General features: G+C 45.9%; 1 protein-coding gene across 1 annotated transcript in view; it reads right to left on the reverse strand.

The window, feature by feature from the left end:
- Positions 1-700: 700 nt before the first annotated feature.
- Positions 701-16,905, reverse strand: part of LOC127009330 (uncharacterized) — a 68,385-nt gene continuing 52,180 nt past the window's right edge. Inside the window, exon 4 of the mRNA XM_050882301.1 lies at positions 701-1,584. Within this exon, the coding sequence (XP_050738258.1) occupies positions 1,391-1,584 (194 nt within the window). The 3' untranslated portion in view covers positions 701-1,390. The remainder of the gene's footprint in view (positions 1,585-16,905) is intronic.

Genomic DNA, 16,905 nt, shown 5'->3' on the forward strand with positions numbered 1-16,905 from the left:
GGTGTGTGTTGCAGGGAGAGGAGGGAGAGAGTGATTGATTCGGGACAGGTGAGCGAGGTGAGGTGGGCGCCAGGTGGGAGGAGGTGAGGGAATGTGAGGATTTGTGAATAGTGGAACGAGGTTAAAGGTGAGATTTCAGAAGAGAGAGAGAGAGAGAGAGAGAGAGAGAGAGAGAGAGAGAGAGAGAGAGAGAGAGAGAGAGAGAGAGAGAGAGAGAGAGAGAGAGAGAGAGAGAGAGAGAGAGAGAGAGAGAGAGAGAGAGAGAGAGAAGGGAGCGGGTAGGTAAAACAAATAAATATGTCGGACAGATAGACAGGCAGGGACGCAGAAAAACAGACAGACAGACTGACAGACACTTTTCATTTATGCATCCTTCTAACCATTCATCCAGCCATCCATTCTGACTACCACAGACACACACAGAAACACATAGACAGACAGGCGGATTGATTAACAGACTAACTAACAGACGTGTAATCGGGCGACAGGCAGAACGAACCTTAAGGAGACGCACGGAGATGAGGCGGGAGGAGATGAGATTCTGGCAGGTGGAGAGATGAAGAAAATAAATAAGAGAGAGAGAGAGAGAGACACGGATGGAATGAAGGAGAAAACGCAGATGTTGTGGTAGACTCTCTAGCAGACTCTCCTCCTCCTCCTCCTCCTCCTCCTCCTCCTCCTCGCCCGAAGCGCCTCTGGAAGTCTGTAGTGGAGGAGTTGGAGAAAAAGGAGGAAAATGGTTTGTGGTAATGACGATCTAGTTTGTCCTCCTCCTTCTCCTCCTTCTCCTCCTCCTCCTCCTCCTTCTCCTCCTTCCCCTCCTACTCCACCTACTTGTTCTTCTTGTTCCACCTATTACTGATGCTACTGCCTCTACCTCCTCTTCCTCCTCCTCCTCCTCCTTCTTCTTCTTTTCCTCCTCCTTTCCTATGTCCTCCAAAGTCATCCTCCTCCTCTTCCATCTTCTTGCTCTTTCAGTTACTCCTATTCCTATTGCTCCTCTTTCTACCTCTCCTCCTCCTACATCTCCTCCTCCTCCTCCTCCTTCTCCTCCCCGTGCTCCTCCTCCTCCTCCTCCTCCGGGCACGCTGGGCAGTACTGGGACACACGCGAGATCGATGAGGCACACTGACGGGGAGCGAAGCATATCTATTGGTGCAATGTGTCATTATTTTTCAGTCAAAAGTTTGCTGCCTCCATTTTTCTCTCTCTTTCTCTCCAATTCCAGGTAGAGTTACATTTAGCGGATAGGAGGGTGATGGAGGGGGAGGACTGCGGTGGTTGTGTAGGGGGATTGATGGTGGATGAGTGGGTAAGTGGATGAATGAGTGGATGATGGGCTTTGTGGATGGGGATTGCCTGCTGGGTTGAATTTTTCCGGCAGGGTGAGTTACCGCCTGGAGGAAGGTTTGAACGCTGAAGACTTGACCTGCTGACTGGTTGGCTGGTTGACTGCTGGGCTGACGGAACTGCAAACCAACTGACTGCCCGACTGACTGACTCTTCGGCTGACTGAGTGACTGACTGGAGGCGACCCCGTGCTACCACTGCTTCCTTCCTCCATCTGGCGTCCGTCCGTCTTATCTGGAAAGAAGAGACACGGACAGTTAGAGAAAAATATTGATGTTTCTCAGGATGCGTCAGGAAGCAAGAATTGAGTGAAAGGAGCGCCGGAGGTTCGCCCATTCCCGAAGGAGGAAAATGCTGCTGCTGCTGGTGGTGGAGGAGGAGGAGAAGGAGGAGGAGGAGGAGGAGTAGGAGGAGGATGGGTGGAATGGTCCTCCGCTATTCCTCAGAAGCAAATCACGGCGAGACGAGACGAGAAGAGGAAAGGAGATGAGAGAAGAGAGAGGAGAGGAGAGAGGAGGCGAGAAGAGTGAGGGAGAGGCAACGAAAGTCTGTAGAAAAAGAATGTTATGAAGAAGAAGCAGAAGAAGAAGAAGAAGAAGAAGAAGAAGAAGAAGAAGAAGAAGAAGAAGAAGAAGAAGAAGAAGAAGAAGAAGAAGAAAACGACGAAAAATAAAATAATGATAAGTTGGAGAAGGAAGAGGAAGACAAAGAAGAAGAAATAGATGAAATAGATGATAATTAGACAGTTAAAAATAGATAAGAAGAAAAATAAAGAAAATTAAACAAACACAACAAGATGAAACATTAGAATACAAGATAAATCAGGATATAGAAAATGAAGAAGACGAAAAATGGGAAGAAGAAATAAAGGAGGAAGAGGAAATTAAAGGAGATAGACAATAATAAGATGAAATAAAAAAAAAAGATAAAGAAAAAGATTTAGAAAGTGAACAAACAGATGAAACGGAAGAAAATAAGCCAAATCATGATATAGAAGAAAGTAAAGAGAAACAAGAAGAGGAGAAGGAGGAGGAGGAGGAGGAAGAGGAGGAGGAGGAAAAAGAGGAAATATCACCGCTAATGAAGTGGAACGGAGGAAGGTCTTTTGGCATCGACGTTAATTATGGAAACTGTAATTTATTTTATTTCTCGGCTGATGTGAAGATGTTTCTGAGCGAAGGACGCGGACGGGGATGAAGGACGCGCAGGATCTGAAGGAAAGGAGAAGGGAAGGAAGGATGGAAGGATGGATGGATAGGAGAAGGAAGGAAGGAAGGAAGGAAGGAAGGAAGAAAGCAGGCAGGCAAGCATGAAAAAAAGGAAAATATGAAAGAAAAACACAGAAAAAATGAAATGAAGTGAGGAAGAATGAAAAAAAGGAAAGAATGAAAGAAAAACACAGAGAAAAAAAATGAAATGAAGTGACAAAGACTGGAAAAGGGAAAAAAAATGGAAGTAAATGAAAAAAAAGCAAAGTGAAAAAGAAAATGAAATGAGAAGTGATGTGAAGTGAAGGACTGAAGTGGGAGACTAAAGGAATAGGGGGAAAAACAAACGAGAAACTATAATGTTGCAGAATAAAGGAAGTAAGGAAATTCAAAAAGCGACTGAAGTGAAGAAATGAAGAGAAGTGAGTAGCGAGTTAGTGAGGTGAGTGAATAGAGGAGGAGGGGGAGAGGGGGGGGAGGGGGCAGCACGTTACAATTCCGGCAGTAGTGAGTGTGTGTGCAATAAGGTGGACTGAAGTGGCCTGATGGAGCGACTAAGTGAAAGAAGTGTCAGAATGAAGTGTCGAGGGAGGGAGAGGGAGGGAGGGAGAGAGAGAGGGAGAGAGGGAGAGGGAGGGTAAGCTGGCACTCACGTTCCCTCTTTTGTCCCAGTGTGGAAGGGCCATTAACCCCCCCTCCCCCCTTCTCTCTCTCTCTCTCTCTCTCTCTCTCGCTGTACCCCCCGTTACGTGAAAGCCTTTCTCATACACATCAGCAAAAAGCCCTTTCTTGAATCTAAACCCCAAAAGCCATAAGGTTCAAGGCCCATGTCTACCGCCCTTGTTTTCAGCCTTATGGACACGTGCTCGATCCCTCCCCCTCTTCCTCCCCTTCCTCTTCCCCACCTCCCTTCCTCCTCCTCCTTCTAAACCCTCACCCTTTTCCTCCTTGCCCCCCACTCCTCCTCCTCCTCCCGACCCCTCTCCTTTTTTTGGTTCTATCCGGTGGAAGTGTAGCATAAAAAATGGGAATCCGACTTGCCATTAGAAGAGTGAGAGGGCGGCGGCGGCAGGCCAAGGCTTTTCGTTTTAATGTTCCTCCTTTCGGCGACATTGCAAGCCCATTTGTACGTTTGCGGCGCCTGGGATGCTTGATTTCGCTTTCCCTTCTATTTCCTTGTCTTATTTTTTTCTTACGTTTTTTTCCTTTTTTGTTCCTTTTCTTTCCAATGTTACGTGAGTTTTCTCTTCCTTTATGGTTCCTTTTTCTTCCTTTTCTCTCTATTCTTCCCTTTTTTCTTATGCTTCTTTCTTTTCCGTTCTTTTCTCTTAAGGTTCTGCTCCGTTTTGATCCTTGTATGCGTTGTTGCTTTTTCTTTCCTATTCTTCGCCTTCTCTTTTTTTTCTCACCTCTCTCTCAGTGTCTTCTAATCCCTTCCTTTCCTTTCTTTCTTCTTTTCCTTTCCTTTTTCTATCCTTTCCCTTCTGTTTTCTTGGGTTTTCTTTTTTTTCATTTTTCTCGTTTTCCACACTTATTTTTTCACTTATTCTTTCACTTATTCTTTCACCTCCTTTCCTTTTGTTCCGATCTTTACTTCTTTTGGCGTTATTTATATGTCTTCCTTCTCTCTCTCTCTCTCTCTCTCTCTCTCCCTCCCTCCTCTCTTCTTCTCTTTCTCTACGTCATCCTTCGTGTCCCTTCGCCTATGTCATTCTCTTCTTCTTTTCTTTTTTCTTCTTCAACTTCGCCTTCCTTCCCTTCCTCCGTATTTCACCTTTCGTTCAGGGTACACCAGAAGTTACGCTCTCTCTCTCTCTCTCTCTCTCTCTCTCTCTCTCTCTCTCTCTCTCTCTCTCTCTCTCCATTACACTCAGTGACGAACAATACCAAAGGATTATAAAACAAGAGAGAGAGAGAGAGAGAGCGAGAGAGAGAGAGAGAGAGAATGGAGGATTTTCGTGCAATGTTTAACGAGGTACAGTTTGCGTCTATTTTCCCTATATTCTCTCTCTCTCTCTTCATAATTTTATCTTTTTTCCTCATTATTCGTTTTCGTATTTTACATTCCAGAGCTCTGATTGTTTCATATAGACGAGGAGGAGGAGGAGGAGGAAAAAGAAGAATAAAGAGGAGAAATAGACAGAAAAAAGAAAGAAGAACAAAAGAAAGAAGAAAGAAGAAAAAGGAGAAAGAGAGGAAAACGAAGAAGAGGAGGAGGAGGAGGAGGAAGGGGAGGAGGAGGAGGAGAAGGAGGAGGAGGAGGAGGAGGAGGAGGAGGCTAACAGAGAATGGTGACCTCTGATGCTCTTTGCCCCGAGGCGAGGAAGGCGAGCATTGAAGTGTACCCTCCCTCCCCCCTTCTCTCTCTCTCTCTCTCTCTCTCTCTAATTGCCTTATCCTCTCCTTTTTCGTACCCCATTCCTTTCCCTCTTCCTCCTCCTCTCCTTCTCTCTCCTTCCCCTTCTCTCCTTTTCTCCCTTCCCTCCTTCTCCCCCTCAGTCCTCCTCCTCCTCCTCCTCTTCCTTCGATCTTTTCCTCCTCCATGGCTTCCTTCGTCTCATTCCTTCATTTCCACGGAACACTGAGGGAGTCCTTCAAAAAGTCAAGGATACAGACCGTAATTAAAGAAGCTGATTTAGACATAAGCCGCCTCTTCCTCCTCCTCCTCCTCCTCCTCTTCCTCTTCCTCCTCTCATCATCATCATCCTCATCTCCTGTCTCCTGTCATCTTTTCCCCTCTTATCTCTTCGTCTCTTCCTCTTCCTCCTTTTCTTTCTCCTCCTCCTCTTTCTCTTATCAACTTCATTCTCGTCTCCTACCATCTCCCCTCCCCTTTCTCCTCCTCCTCCTTCTTCTCCTCTTCTCCTCTCTTCGCCTTTACATCCCTCTTCTATATCATCATCTCCCTCTTCTCTATCATCATCTCCCTCTTCCTCCTCCTCCTCCTTCTCCTCCTCCTCCTTCCGTCATTTCAATCACGTCATATCATATCCAGGTTCCCGTTTTCATCATTAAATAGTTGAATGATTAATATTTTCTCTCCCCTAAATGTGGTTGAGATAGGATGATGCTGCGGTTGCCTGGCTGGTTGAGTGGCTGGTTGACTTTTACTTTTTTTATATTTTTTTGGTTGCTGGTTGATGCTTGTTTAACTGGCTTGAGAAATGGGTTGATAATTGTGGTTGCTGAGTTGGTTGTAGTTGTTGGTAGTGGTGTTATTGATGGTGGTGAGGTGGTGATGAGGGTTGTAGTGGTAGTAGTGGTAATAGTAATAGTAGTAGTAGTAGTAGTAGTAGGAGTAGTGGTAGTGGTGGTAGTAGTAATAGTAGTAGTAGTAGTAGTAGAAGCAGTAGTAGTGGAAGTACTGATAGAGGTAGTAGTAGTAGTAGTAGCAGTGGTAGTAGTAGTAGTAGTAGTAGTAGTAGTGGTAGTAGTAGTAATGGTCGTTCGTTTTGATAAATTACATGCATTTAATAGGAGCAAAGGGAAGAAAGGGCGAAAGGAAATTGGAAAGGAGGGGAGAAGAAAGAGGGGAAGAGAAGAAGGGAGGAGGAAAAGAGGGAGGAGGAAAGAACCTTATGATTATGGCTCGTCTGGAGGAAAAAAAAAGAGTAAAGTTCCCTCCCTTCCGTCTAAGTTGTTACGTTAATTTTATTCCTCCTCCTCGTCTTTCCTCCTCCTCCTCCTCCTCCTCGTCCTCCTTATCCGTCCTCAGCTCGTTCTCACCTACTTCCCCGCTTCCACACTTTCTCTCTCTCTCTCTCTTTTTCTTTGTTTTTCTCCATCTTTTGATTTACTTTCCTTTCCTTCCTCTCCTTTTCTCTTCTTTCCTTTTCTTTTTCATTCTGTTCTTATCCCTTTCCCATCCTTTCCCTTCGTTTACATTTCTTTCTTTTCTCAACCCTTTCCTTTTCCAATCATTTCCTTTTCCTATTCCTTCCCTTCCTTTTTTTCATTCGTTACCTTCTCATTTCCTTTAGTATTTCTTCCTTTTCCCAGGTTTTCTTTTCCCTTTCCTTTCCCATCCTACATCTCTCCTTTCCCTCTCCTCCCTCTCCCTTCCTCTTCTTTCCCTCTCCTTCCCTTTCCTTCTCCTATCCATTACTTTTCTTTCCCTTTCATAACTTTCCTTTTCCTTTCATCCATCCCTTTCTTCTCTCCCTTTCATCCCTCTCTCCTCTCCCTTTCATGCCTCCTCGCCTCTCCTCACCCTCGCGTCTCCTGCCTGACATAGAGAAAGCTGTGAAGAGAGCTGAAGTTATAATCAGAAACGTAACTCTTCAGACACGCGGCGAGGAGGAGGAGGAGAAGGAGGAAGAGGAGGAGGAGGAGGAGGAAGGGGTGCTGAAGGGGGAACTGATATAGGTGGCAGCTCTACACACAAACTTGGACACACACGGCTGCGATAATCCATAAATCATTCTCTCTTGGATTCGAAGTTTTGGGTGGCTAATGTTTGTGTGTGTGTGTGTGTGTGTGTGTGTGTGTGTGTGTGTGTGTGTGTGTGTGTGTGTGTGTGTGTGTGTGTGTGTGTGTGTGTGTGTGTGTGTGAGTGAGAGAGAGAGAGAGAGAGTGAGAGTGAGAGTGAGTTCGTAGAGTAAATGAATTGGTATTACTCGTATTTTATGTAGGGACAGCATCGCTCCGTATGTACGTGCGTGTGTGTGTGTGTGTGTGTGTGTGTGTGTGTGTGTGTGTGTGTGTGTGTGCTGTCCGCGAGCGAGTGTAGTTTATCAAAAAGGTTAATGTAAATCATGATAAGTTTATTAATATTTTGTCAGCACACACACACACACACACACACACACACACACACACACACACACACACACGTACACCATTATGAAGCACTATTCCTGTCCTGCCATCTCGCTTGTTTGTGTCTGTCTGTCTGCCTCTCTGTCTGTCTGTCTGGCCGTCTATTGATGCGTCCGTCTGTGCGCCTGTCTGTCCGTCTGTCCGTGTGTCTGTCAGTCCATCAGGCGCGCTCGGTATTTAGGTAACATGTGTTTTTTATATCACGGCCAAAATCTCCCGTCATAACTATCATCAGAATCTATTGCTGTAGCGCACGGGTCTGGCGGGGGGGAGGGAGAGAGGGAGGGAGTGGGGGTGGGGGGAAAGGGGGGGAGGAGCGAATGGAGGAGAGGAACAGGGAAAGAGAGGCGCTGGAGATGATGGGGGAATAAGGGACGAAGGGAGGAGAGAAACAGGGAGAGAGGAAAGGGAGAGAGCGTGAATGAGGATGTGGGAGAGAGGAAGGAAAGGAGAGGAGGAAAAGGGAAGAAGAACTGGGAGAGGATGAAAAGGGAGAGAAGTAAGTGATGGGAGAGATGTAGGGAGGAGAAGAACAAGGAAAGAGGAAGATTGGAGAGACGGGAGAGATGAAGAAAGGAGAGAAACAGTGAGAAGATTGGAGGGGAGACAGCTAATGGAAGGGAAAAGAGAGAGAAAGGAAGATAACCAGGGAGAAGAAGGGAAGGAGAGAGGAGAAAGGAGGTAGAGAGACGAAGGGAAGAGGAAAAGGGAAAGAGGAGCGGGAAAAGGGAATGAAAGTGAAGGTATGGTAAGGCTGAGCAAGGGCAGTGGAGGGGAAAAAAGGGAGGAATGGAAAGGGTGAGAAATAAAGGAGTGAGAGAAGGGAGTGTGGGAGGGGAAGGCGTGTGAAGGAGTGGAAAGGAGGGGAGTTGAGTGGCTGGTAATGGAGGAGGAGGAGGAGGAGGAGAGGAGGGCGGCTCTTAACCCTCTCCTCATGGGGAATGTAATGTTTTAGGCAAACTTTATATATCAATTTATCTTTTAATTATGTATTCCGGTTGCTCTCTCTCTCTCTCTCTCTCTCTCTCTCTCTCTCTCTCTCTCTAACACACACACACACACACACACACACACAACATATATCCTTACCTACCTCCATCCCTTACCCCCCCTCTCTTTCCTCCTCTCCCTCCCTTCCTCTCTTTCCTGCTACTAGTCTCCCTCCCTCCCTCCCTCCTCTCCCTCCCTCCCCGGAATATAATTTAGAACAGGAGCCAATACCCAGTTTTAATTTGGCTCATTGTGCGAAATTTATGCTCCGGTAAAAACGTCACTCGTACGGCCGGAAAATATAAATATGAAGTGAACGGTAATCCGAAATTAGCGATTTTAACCCATTGTATTGGGCCATTTACCTTCCGGTTATCCGAATTTCTCGCGCAAAAAAAGGGGAAAATAGGGCCCAGGGATATTAGAAAGGGCTCTCGCGTATCCGGCCGTCCGCTGTGAAATGGCCGATAGAGGGGGGTTTTCCTGGTCCTCTCCCCCCCTTTCTCTCTCTCTCTCTCTCTCTCTCTCTCTCTCTCTCTCTTACCCGTCCGTACTCGCATATTCGCTTATCCGGATTCGGAATTTAATAGATTTTGGATTTCAACAAAATTTTTTCACGTCTATATTTCCGTTTCGGCCAATGGGAACGCCGCCCCGTAGCTTGTTTTTTTTTCTTTTTCTCTCTCTCTTTTTCTCTCTCACTCACACTTTCTCTTTCTGTTTCTCTCACTTTCTCTCTTTTTTTCCGGCTTTGCTCTCTCTCTCTCTCTCTCTCTCTCTCTCTCTCTCTCCACGCGGTAATTTGTTGTCAAAATATTTGGATATGTGAAAGAACTCTACGTATTGCTCTGAATTTTTCCCCGTTTTTTTCTTCTTTTCCTTTTTCTTTTTTTTGTAATGGGTGAGTTTTTTTAGGGACCCCTTTTTTCGGATTTTCTTTTTTTTTCTTTTTTATTTGGTGCGTGGCTGTCGTGATACATAGAGGTGAGGGTCGAGTTACGCCGATACTTATGTAATGTACGTGTGTGTGTGTGTGTGTGTGTGTGTGTGTGTGTGTGTGTGTGTGTGTGTGTGTGTGTGTGTGTGTTTGTTTTACGATAATCAAACTTTTCCTTTCACCCTTCTCTCTCTCTCTCTCTCTTGCACACACACACACACACACACACACACACACACACACACACATCCCTTCCACTCCCCCCCCGACATACTCATACAGAAAATAAAAACACACACACATACACATTTTTTTTATTCACCGCGGCAAAAGAGAGAAAATAAATGAAAATAAAAAAAAATAATAATAATATTTCAGAAAAAGATGCTCGCCGGCGGGTAATTAGAATCTTTTTCCCACAATGTATCGACAGGGGAAAGAAGAAATAGAATTCGTTTTTCCCAAAGATTTTCACTCGCATAAACAGTGTAGCCAGAACAGAACTTGAAGCCTTTCCCTTACCTTCCTTCCCCTGCGTCTCTTTCCTCCTCTCTCTCCCTTCCCTTCCCTTCCTCTCTCCTCTTAGCATTTCCTCTCTGTCTAACGTTCACTCTCTCTATTTCTCTTACACACTTTCTCTCTCTCTCTCTCTCTCTCTCTCGACGACCCAAACGAAACCAATTAGCAGGAAGAAAAGGTGAGTGTTACGCCAACCCAGCATCCCCTACATGAGAGAGAGAGAGAGAGAGAGAGAGAGAGAGAGAGAGAGAGAGAGAGAGAGAGAGAGAGAGAGAGAGAGAGAGAGAGAGAGAGAGAGAGAGAGAGAGAGAGAGAGAGAGAGAGAGAGAGAGAGAGAGAGAGAGAGAGAGAGAGAGAGAGAGAGAGAGAGAGAGAGAGAGAGAGGACTTATATATTTATGCAAGTGGTCTATTACTTCTCCTTTAGCCCATTACTCGTCCTGCGCCCGCCCTTCCTTCTCCCGGGGAAACGCCAGGGTTAAAAATGTTAGGAAAATACTGTAAAAGGAAAATCTTGTCCAGGCAAGTTGTGAGGCTGCGAGACCCGAGGCAGCGGTGGTGGTGGTGGTGGTGGTGGTGGTGGTGGTGGTGGTAAAGGTTGTGAAGTAGGCAGTGGATGGAGGAGGAGGAGGAGGAGGAAAGTGTATGGAAGGAAGGAAGGAAGGAAGGAAGGTAGGAAATGGAAGGGAAGGGAAAGAAAGAAATTGTTTGTGGAAGTAGAGGTGAAAAAAGAAGTAGAAGAAGAAGAAAAATAAAATAAAAAGAAGAACAAGAAGGAAGTGAAAAGAGGAGATGGAAAAAAATGTAATAGTAAAGAAGAAGAAGAGAAAAAGAGAAGGAAAGGAAGGAATGAAGAGAAAGATAAGGAGAAGGGAAGGAACCAGAAAAAAAAGTGACTGCGATTAAGTGAAAAATAGAAGAGAAGGAAGAAGATAAGAACAACGAAGGAAGCAAAGAAAAATAAATGATACAATAAAAAAAAGGAGAAAAACGAGAAAAAGCAACAACACCGAAAAGGAGGAAGAAGAAGGCTGAAGGAAAAAAGTGTGATGGAGAAAGGGCGAAGGAGAGGAGGACGAAGAAGTGAAGTAGAAGGAGAAGGAGGAGGAGGAGGAGGACAAAGGAGGGAGAGATATAATATGGTTAATAGGTTTCCCTTAAGAAGGAAAAATGAGGGGAGGAGTATATGAGAGAAGATGGGAGGAAGGAGGGAGAGAGGTGCATGGGAGAGAGAGGCTGGAAGGAGATTAAAGCGAGAGAGAGAGAGAGAGAGAGAGAGAGAGAGAGAGAGAGAGAGAGAGAGAGAGAGAGAGAGAGAGAGAGATGGAGGAATAGGGAGAAAAGGAAACGTAAAGAAATAGATAGAAAGAGATTGATATATAGATAGACAGATAGACAGACACAGACAGAGAGAGAGAGAGAGAGTGTTTCATAATGCCTCCTGTCTTTCATTTCTTCTCATATCTTCTTCCTCTCATGTTCTCATTCCCATTTTTTTTCCTCTTTACTTCCTAGTCTTCTTAAACCGCTTGTCTCTCTCTTGTTTCTCTCATCCTCCACTTTTGTCTTCCATCCCAGCCACTTCATCCTTTCCTCTCCTCCACTTCGATCCTCCCTCCATCACCCCTCTCAATTACCTTTTCTCTCCCCCCTTCACAATGCCTCTTCTCCCCTTTGTTCCTGTCTTCCTTTCTTTCTCCTTAACATTCTACCAATTCCTCTTTGCCCCAATCTTCCTCCACTTCTACCTCCTCCTCCACCATGGCTTCTTCCTTTACCTCCTGCTTTTTCATATCCCTTCTTTCATTAACCATTTCCTACTTCCTTCCTATACACTAGACCCTCATCACCACCACCACCTCCCTCTCCAATTCCACCAATAACTTCACCTCTCACTCATCTCCGCTCCTCACAATATCATCTTCCTTCTTTTCCTTCACCTCCCTTCTCTGCAACAGTCTCTCACCATCACAGTGTCACCTCCCTTCACCTCTTTCTCCTCCCTTCTCTTCAGCAGCTTCGATCCTACCATCACGTCCCTCTGAGCCTAAACCCTTCCTCTTCCCTCCCATCACCACCCTCCTCCTCCCCTATCGTCCCTCCCCCCGTCAGCAGGCCGCCTCACTAAGCAGACTGCCTTGTTAATTAGTCCTCTATAAAGAGACACTCATTAGAGCAAAGAGTGGCCGACAAAAGCGCCGAGGAATAAGTCACTCCACTAAATTAAGGTTACTCTGCCAGCGGGGATCGTCCGGCCATTGCGCGTGGGCGGTGGTGACTCGTCCTGCCCTGCGCCATGTTCGTATCCCGGATCCGTACTCGTGAGCTGAGGTTGTTGGTGGTGTTGGTGTTGGAGGTGTTGGTGGTGTTGGGTTTTCGTATGTGTGTTAGAAGTGTATGTGTGTGTTTCTATGTAGCTATGTGTGTATGTTTGCATGTATGTATTTATGTACGTATGTATGTATGTATGTGTGTCTGTGTCTGTGTGTGTGTTTGTGTCTGTTTTGGCTATGATAATGAAATGCGTGTGTGTGTTTGAGTGTGTGTGTGTCCGTCCGTCTGTCTGTGTGTTTGATATTTTTAGTGCCATGGTTGTGGTAGTGATGAATTTGATGATGATGAAGATAGTGGTGATAGTGACCGTAGTGGTGTGGTGAATGACGATGGTGCTGGTGGAGGTGACCAAGCCATCCATCCCCCACTACTACCAACTCCACAAATACAGAACCAACCACCACCACCACCACCACCACCACCACCACCTCCACCACCACCACCACCGCCGCAGTATTGGTTGTTGGCGGAGACTGTTTGCTCTTCGCTGCTTCTCATTTCCCATCAAAGTCGGCGGCCGCGACCCACAAATAACCAGATGAGAGAGAGAGAGAGAGAGAGACGGACCGACCAATTGAAAGACAGATAGATAGATGGATTGATAGATAGACTGTGCATATGACCGCTGCTTTATGCTTTCTCTCTCTCTCTCTAATATTCCTTCCATCTATCTTTAAGCATATTCTTCTCTTTCTCTTTTTCTCTCCCTCTCTCTCTTCTTTTATTTATCTATTTATCTATCAATCTCTCTCTCTCTATCTCTCTCTCTCTATCTATCTATAACCAATCTACATAACCCCTTTTTTCTCCCTCCCTCCTTTCTTTCTTTCCTCCTTATCTTTTCATCTTCTTTTTCTTACTTCTTTTCTAACCAATTTTCCTCCCCATACCACCCTTCCCTCTCTCCCTCCCTCCTTCCCTCCCCTCCATCTCCCTCCCTCTACCACTGTCGCCACCTGCCTCCTCCTCCTCCTCCTCACCTGTCCTGCCTAGGTAATCAGACTCCCATTAATCAGCTTTTTTCAGACTCAACTTCACCAAGACGTCTTTTTTTTTCTTTCTGTACCCTCACACTGTTCCTCTAACTCCACTTATCTCCCCCTCGCTTTGTCTTCGTTCGTGCGTTAGTTCGTTGTCTTCCTCTCCCTTGTCTTCCTCTTCTTCGTCCTCCTCTTCTTCCTCCTCCTCCGGGTAATGAGATCCCCCCCCTCCCTCCCCCTGACAGGTTCTAGCGGGAAAATACGGTTTTGTTTGTATTGTCAGGCCGCCATTTTGAGGGGAGGAGGAGGAGGAGGAGGAGGAGGAGGAGGAGGACTAGGGATTATTTTCTTCGGACCAAAATGTAATTCGCGGGGATGTCGTTTTCTGCGTGTACGTGTGTGTGTGTGTGTGTGTGTGTGTGTGTGTGTGTGTAGGGGCGCCTTAGTGTACGTCAATCGCCCTGAGCAGTAGTTAATTAGGCCGGTCCGTAGTGAAAGAAATGGCTCGGAATAATGTTTGGTTAAGTTACTAATTTTTTATAGGGCTCCTTCCTTCACTTTCCTTCATTTATCCTTCTTTACTTTTCTTTCATTTCCCTTCTTTTCAACCATATCTAATAACCCTTCCTTTTCTTTTTTTCCTCTTCCTTAACTTTCTTTATCTTGCCATCTTTTTCTTTCCTTCACTTGCCCTTCTTTCCCTTCCTTTCCTTTTCCTTCCTTCTAACCTTCCTTCCTGCCATTCTTTTTTCTTTCCTTCCCTTGCCCTTCTTTCCCTTCCTTTCCTTTTCCTTCCTTCTAACCTTCCTTCCTGCCATTCCTTTTCTTTCCTTCCCTTGCCATTCTTTTCTTTCTTATTCTGTCATTACTTTCTAGGCTTCATATTTTTCTACCTTCCTCTTTTACTTCCATTTGTTGCTTTTTTCCTTCATATTCTTCCCCGTCTAAGCTCTCCCTGTCTCTTCCTGTTTCTCTTCTCTCTCTCTCAATCAGTATATCTTTGAATCTATCTCTGCATTCGCCTTCTTCTTCTAATTCATCCCTTCTCCATTTCTTTCCCGTTCCCTTTCTCTGTCTCTTCTTTTCATCTCCAATCTGTGTGTGTCCTCTTCTTTATCCGTCTCCTTTGCATCAATCTTCCCATCCGTCTCGTTCGGTCTCTTCGTAACAGCCGCGTTTCTCTCCCGAACTCGCTCGCTTCTCTTTCCGGAAACCCTCATCACAGGCCCTCGTAATAATGTGTGTGTGTGTGTGTGTGTGTGTGTGTGTGTGTGTGTGTGTGTGTGTGTGTGTGTGTGTGTGTGTGAGTGTGTGTGTGTGTGTGCTTATCTTCCTGTCTGTGGGCATATATTCTGTTTGTTTATCTGTCTGTCTGTGTGTCTGTCTTTCTGCCTTTTGAAGCATTTGTGGGTCTGTCTGTGTGCCTATTTGTGTGTCTGTGTCTCTGTCTGTCTCTGTGTTTGTGTATCTGTGTTCTTATCTGTGGTCTCTCCGTTCTCTCTGGGTGTCTTTATACCTATTAACTTGCTTCTCTGTGTGTCTGTATAACGCTCCATTTCTCTATCCGTGTGTCTGTATCCCTATCTCTCTGTCTTTCTGTGTGTCCGTATACCTCTCATCGTCCATCCGTGTGTCTGTGTCCTAATCCATATGTCTTTCTCTGTGTCCGTATTCCTCTCATCGTCCATCCGTGTGTCTGTGTCCTAATCCATCTGTCTTTCTCTGTGTGTCTGTATTCCTCTCATTGTCCATCATGTCTGTGGGCCTCGCTAGCTGCCTCGCCTCGTCCGTGTCTATCCATCTCCTTTCCCCTGAGTCTGAGTGGCTGTTTTCCGCATGTCGTTAATAATAAGAGCGCGCAATCAGAGCCGGCGAGTGAGTGAACGACTACAAAAGAGAGGGAGAGAGGGAGGGAGATAGAGATAGAGAGAGAGAGAGAGGGGGGAGGGAGAGAATAAAAAAGAGAGGGAAGAGGGTTGGTTGGGAGGCCAGTTTACCGTCCCAAACGTGGCAATCTGTCCCGGGTCTGAACACATAATCCGGCGGCCAGGCTTCGACTACCGCCAGAGGGTGTTTTACGTTGCTTTTGTTTTGTGGCCGCTTATTTACACAGCTCCTGGCTCCTCCTCCTCCTCCTCCTCCTACTCCTTCCCCGCGTCTTCCTCCTCCTCCGCCTCCTCCTCCTCCTCTTATTCCCTTCCTTGTGGCCTCCTGCCCTTGTTAATCTGAGTGTGTGTGTGAGTCTGTTTGTGTGTTTGTGTCTAATTCTCATTCTATCCCACCTCTCTCTCTCTCTCTCTCTCTCTCTCTCTCTCTCTCTCTCTCTCTCTCTCTCTCTCTAAGTACGTAAGTCTTCCGGGTTTATTCCACGTGTCTTTTTTTAATTTCCTCCTTTCTCTCTCTGTCTCTTTTTTTTTTTTTTCGTTTCCTCAACATTGCGGACGTTTCACTAATCCTTGTCCCCCCGAGTGTGTGTGTGTGTGTGTGTGTGTGTGTGTGTGTGTGTGTGTGTGTGTGTGTGTGTGTGTGTGTGTGTGTCCATCGTAAGCTCAGTCTCCCATTCGCTTCGCCACAATCGGAACTCTTGTATGGAACGCGATAGTAAAAACAAAAAAAAGAAAAGAACGTCCATGGGTAACGTGAGCCTCCTCCTGATGGCCCAAGCGGAGGAGGAGGAGGAAGAGGAAGAGGAGGAGGAGGAGGAGGAAGAGGAGGAGGAGGAGGACAGGTATACAGGGTTGTTTCGCCCAGATGAGACCGAGGAAAAGGGAAGGTGTTATGTATATACACTCCCCAGGCGGCTGATATGAGTCTCTCTCTCTCTCTCTCTCTCTCTCTCTCTCTCTCTCTCTCTCACACACACACACACACACACACACACACACACACACACACACACACACAGAGAGAGAGAGAGAGAGAGAGAGAGAGAGAGAGAGAGAGAGAGAGAGAGAGAGAGAGAGAGAGAGAGAGAGAGAGAGAGAGACCTGGATCTTGTATATACACCTGCCTGTCGAAACTATGTATATTTATGTGTGTATGTATGTATGTATGTATGTATGTATGTATGTAGGTGTTTGTACCTCTCCATCCCTTGCCCTTCGTTCTCTTTCTCCTAATCCTCCTTTTTGCTCCTTCCTTTTCTTTCTCTTTTCATTATTCTCCTTCCCTTTCCTTTCCTTTCCTTTACTCAGTAGCCCTTCCTCTCTTCTCTTCGTTTTTTTTTTCATTTCCTAATTTAATCTTTCCTTCCTGACCCTTCTTTTTTCCTCCTTCCCTCGCCCGTCTTCTATTCCTTTACTTTCATTCCCCTTCTATTAACCTCTCCTTACTATAATAGCCCTTCCTTATTTTGTTCCTCGTTTTCCATTCTAGTACCTAATCTTTCCTTCCTGACCCTTCTTTTTCTCTCCTTCTATTCTTTTATTTTCATTTCCCTTCTCACCTTTTTTCCTGCTTGGCCAACTGAGTATCTGTCTGTGCGTGTGTATCTGTTCATGTGCGTGTGTATGTGCGTGTGTAAGCTGATGCGTGTAATAGGTAGAGGCAAGCTTTTGTTTCTTTATGGGGCGGCGTAGCGGAAACCGTTCAGCGATGGGATGGTTCTGTCACGCCGCGAGGACGAATTCCCGCATGCAATTTTGAGCAGTGAGTGATGGTCAGGGAGAGAGAGAGAGGGGGGGGGGGGAGGGAGGGAGAGATGAGAGAGATGAGAGAAAATGAGGCTACAGGGAGATGAGTGTGGAGAGGAAAGAAAGAAGGGAATGGAG

The sequence above is a fragment of the Eriocheir sinensis genome, chromosome 40, assembly GCF_024679095.1.
Source record: "Eriocheir sinensis breed Jianghai 21 chromosome 40, ASM2467909v1, whole genome shotgun sequence".
Classification (NCBI taxonomy): Eukaryota; Metazoa; Arthropoda; class Malacostraca; order Decapoda; family Varunidae; genus Eriocheir; species Eriocheir sinensis.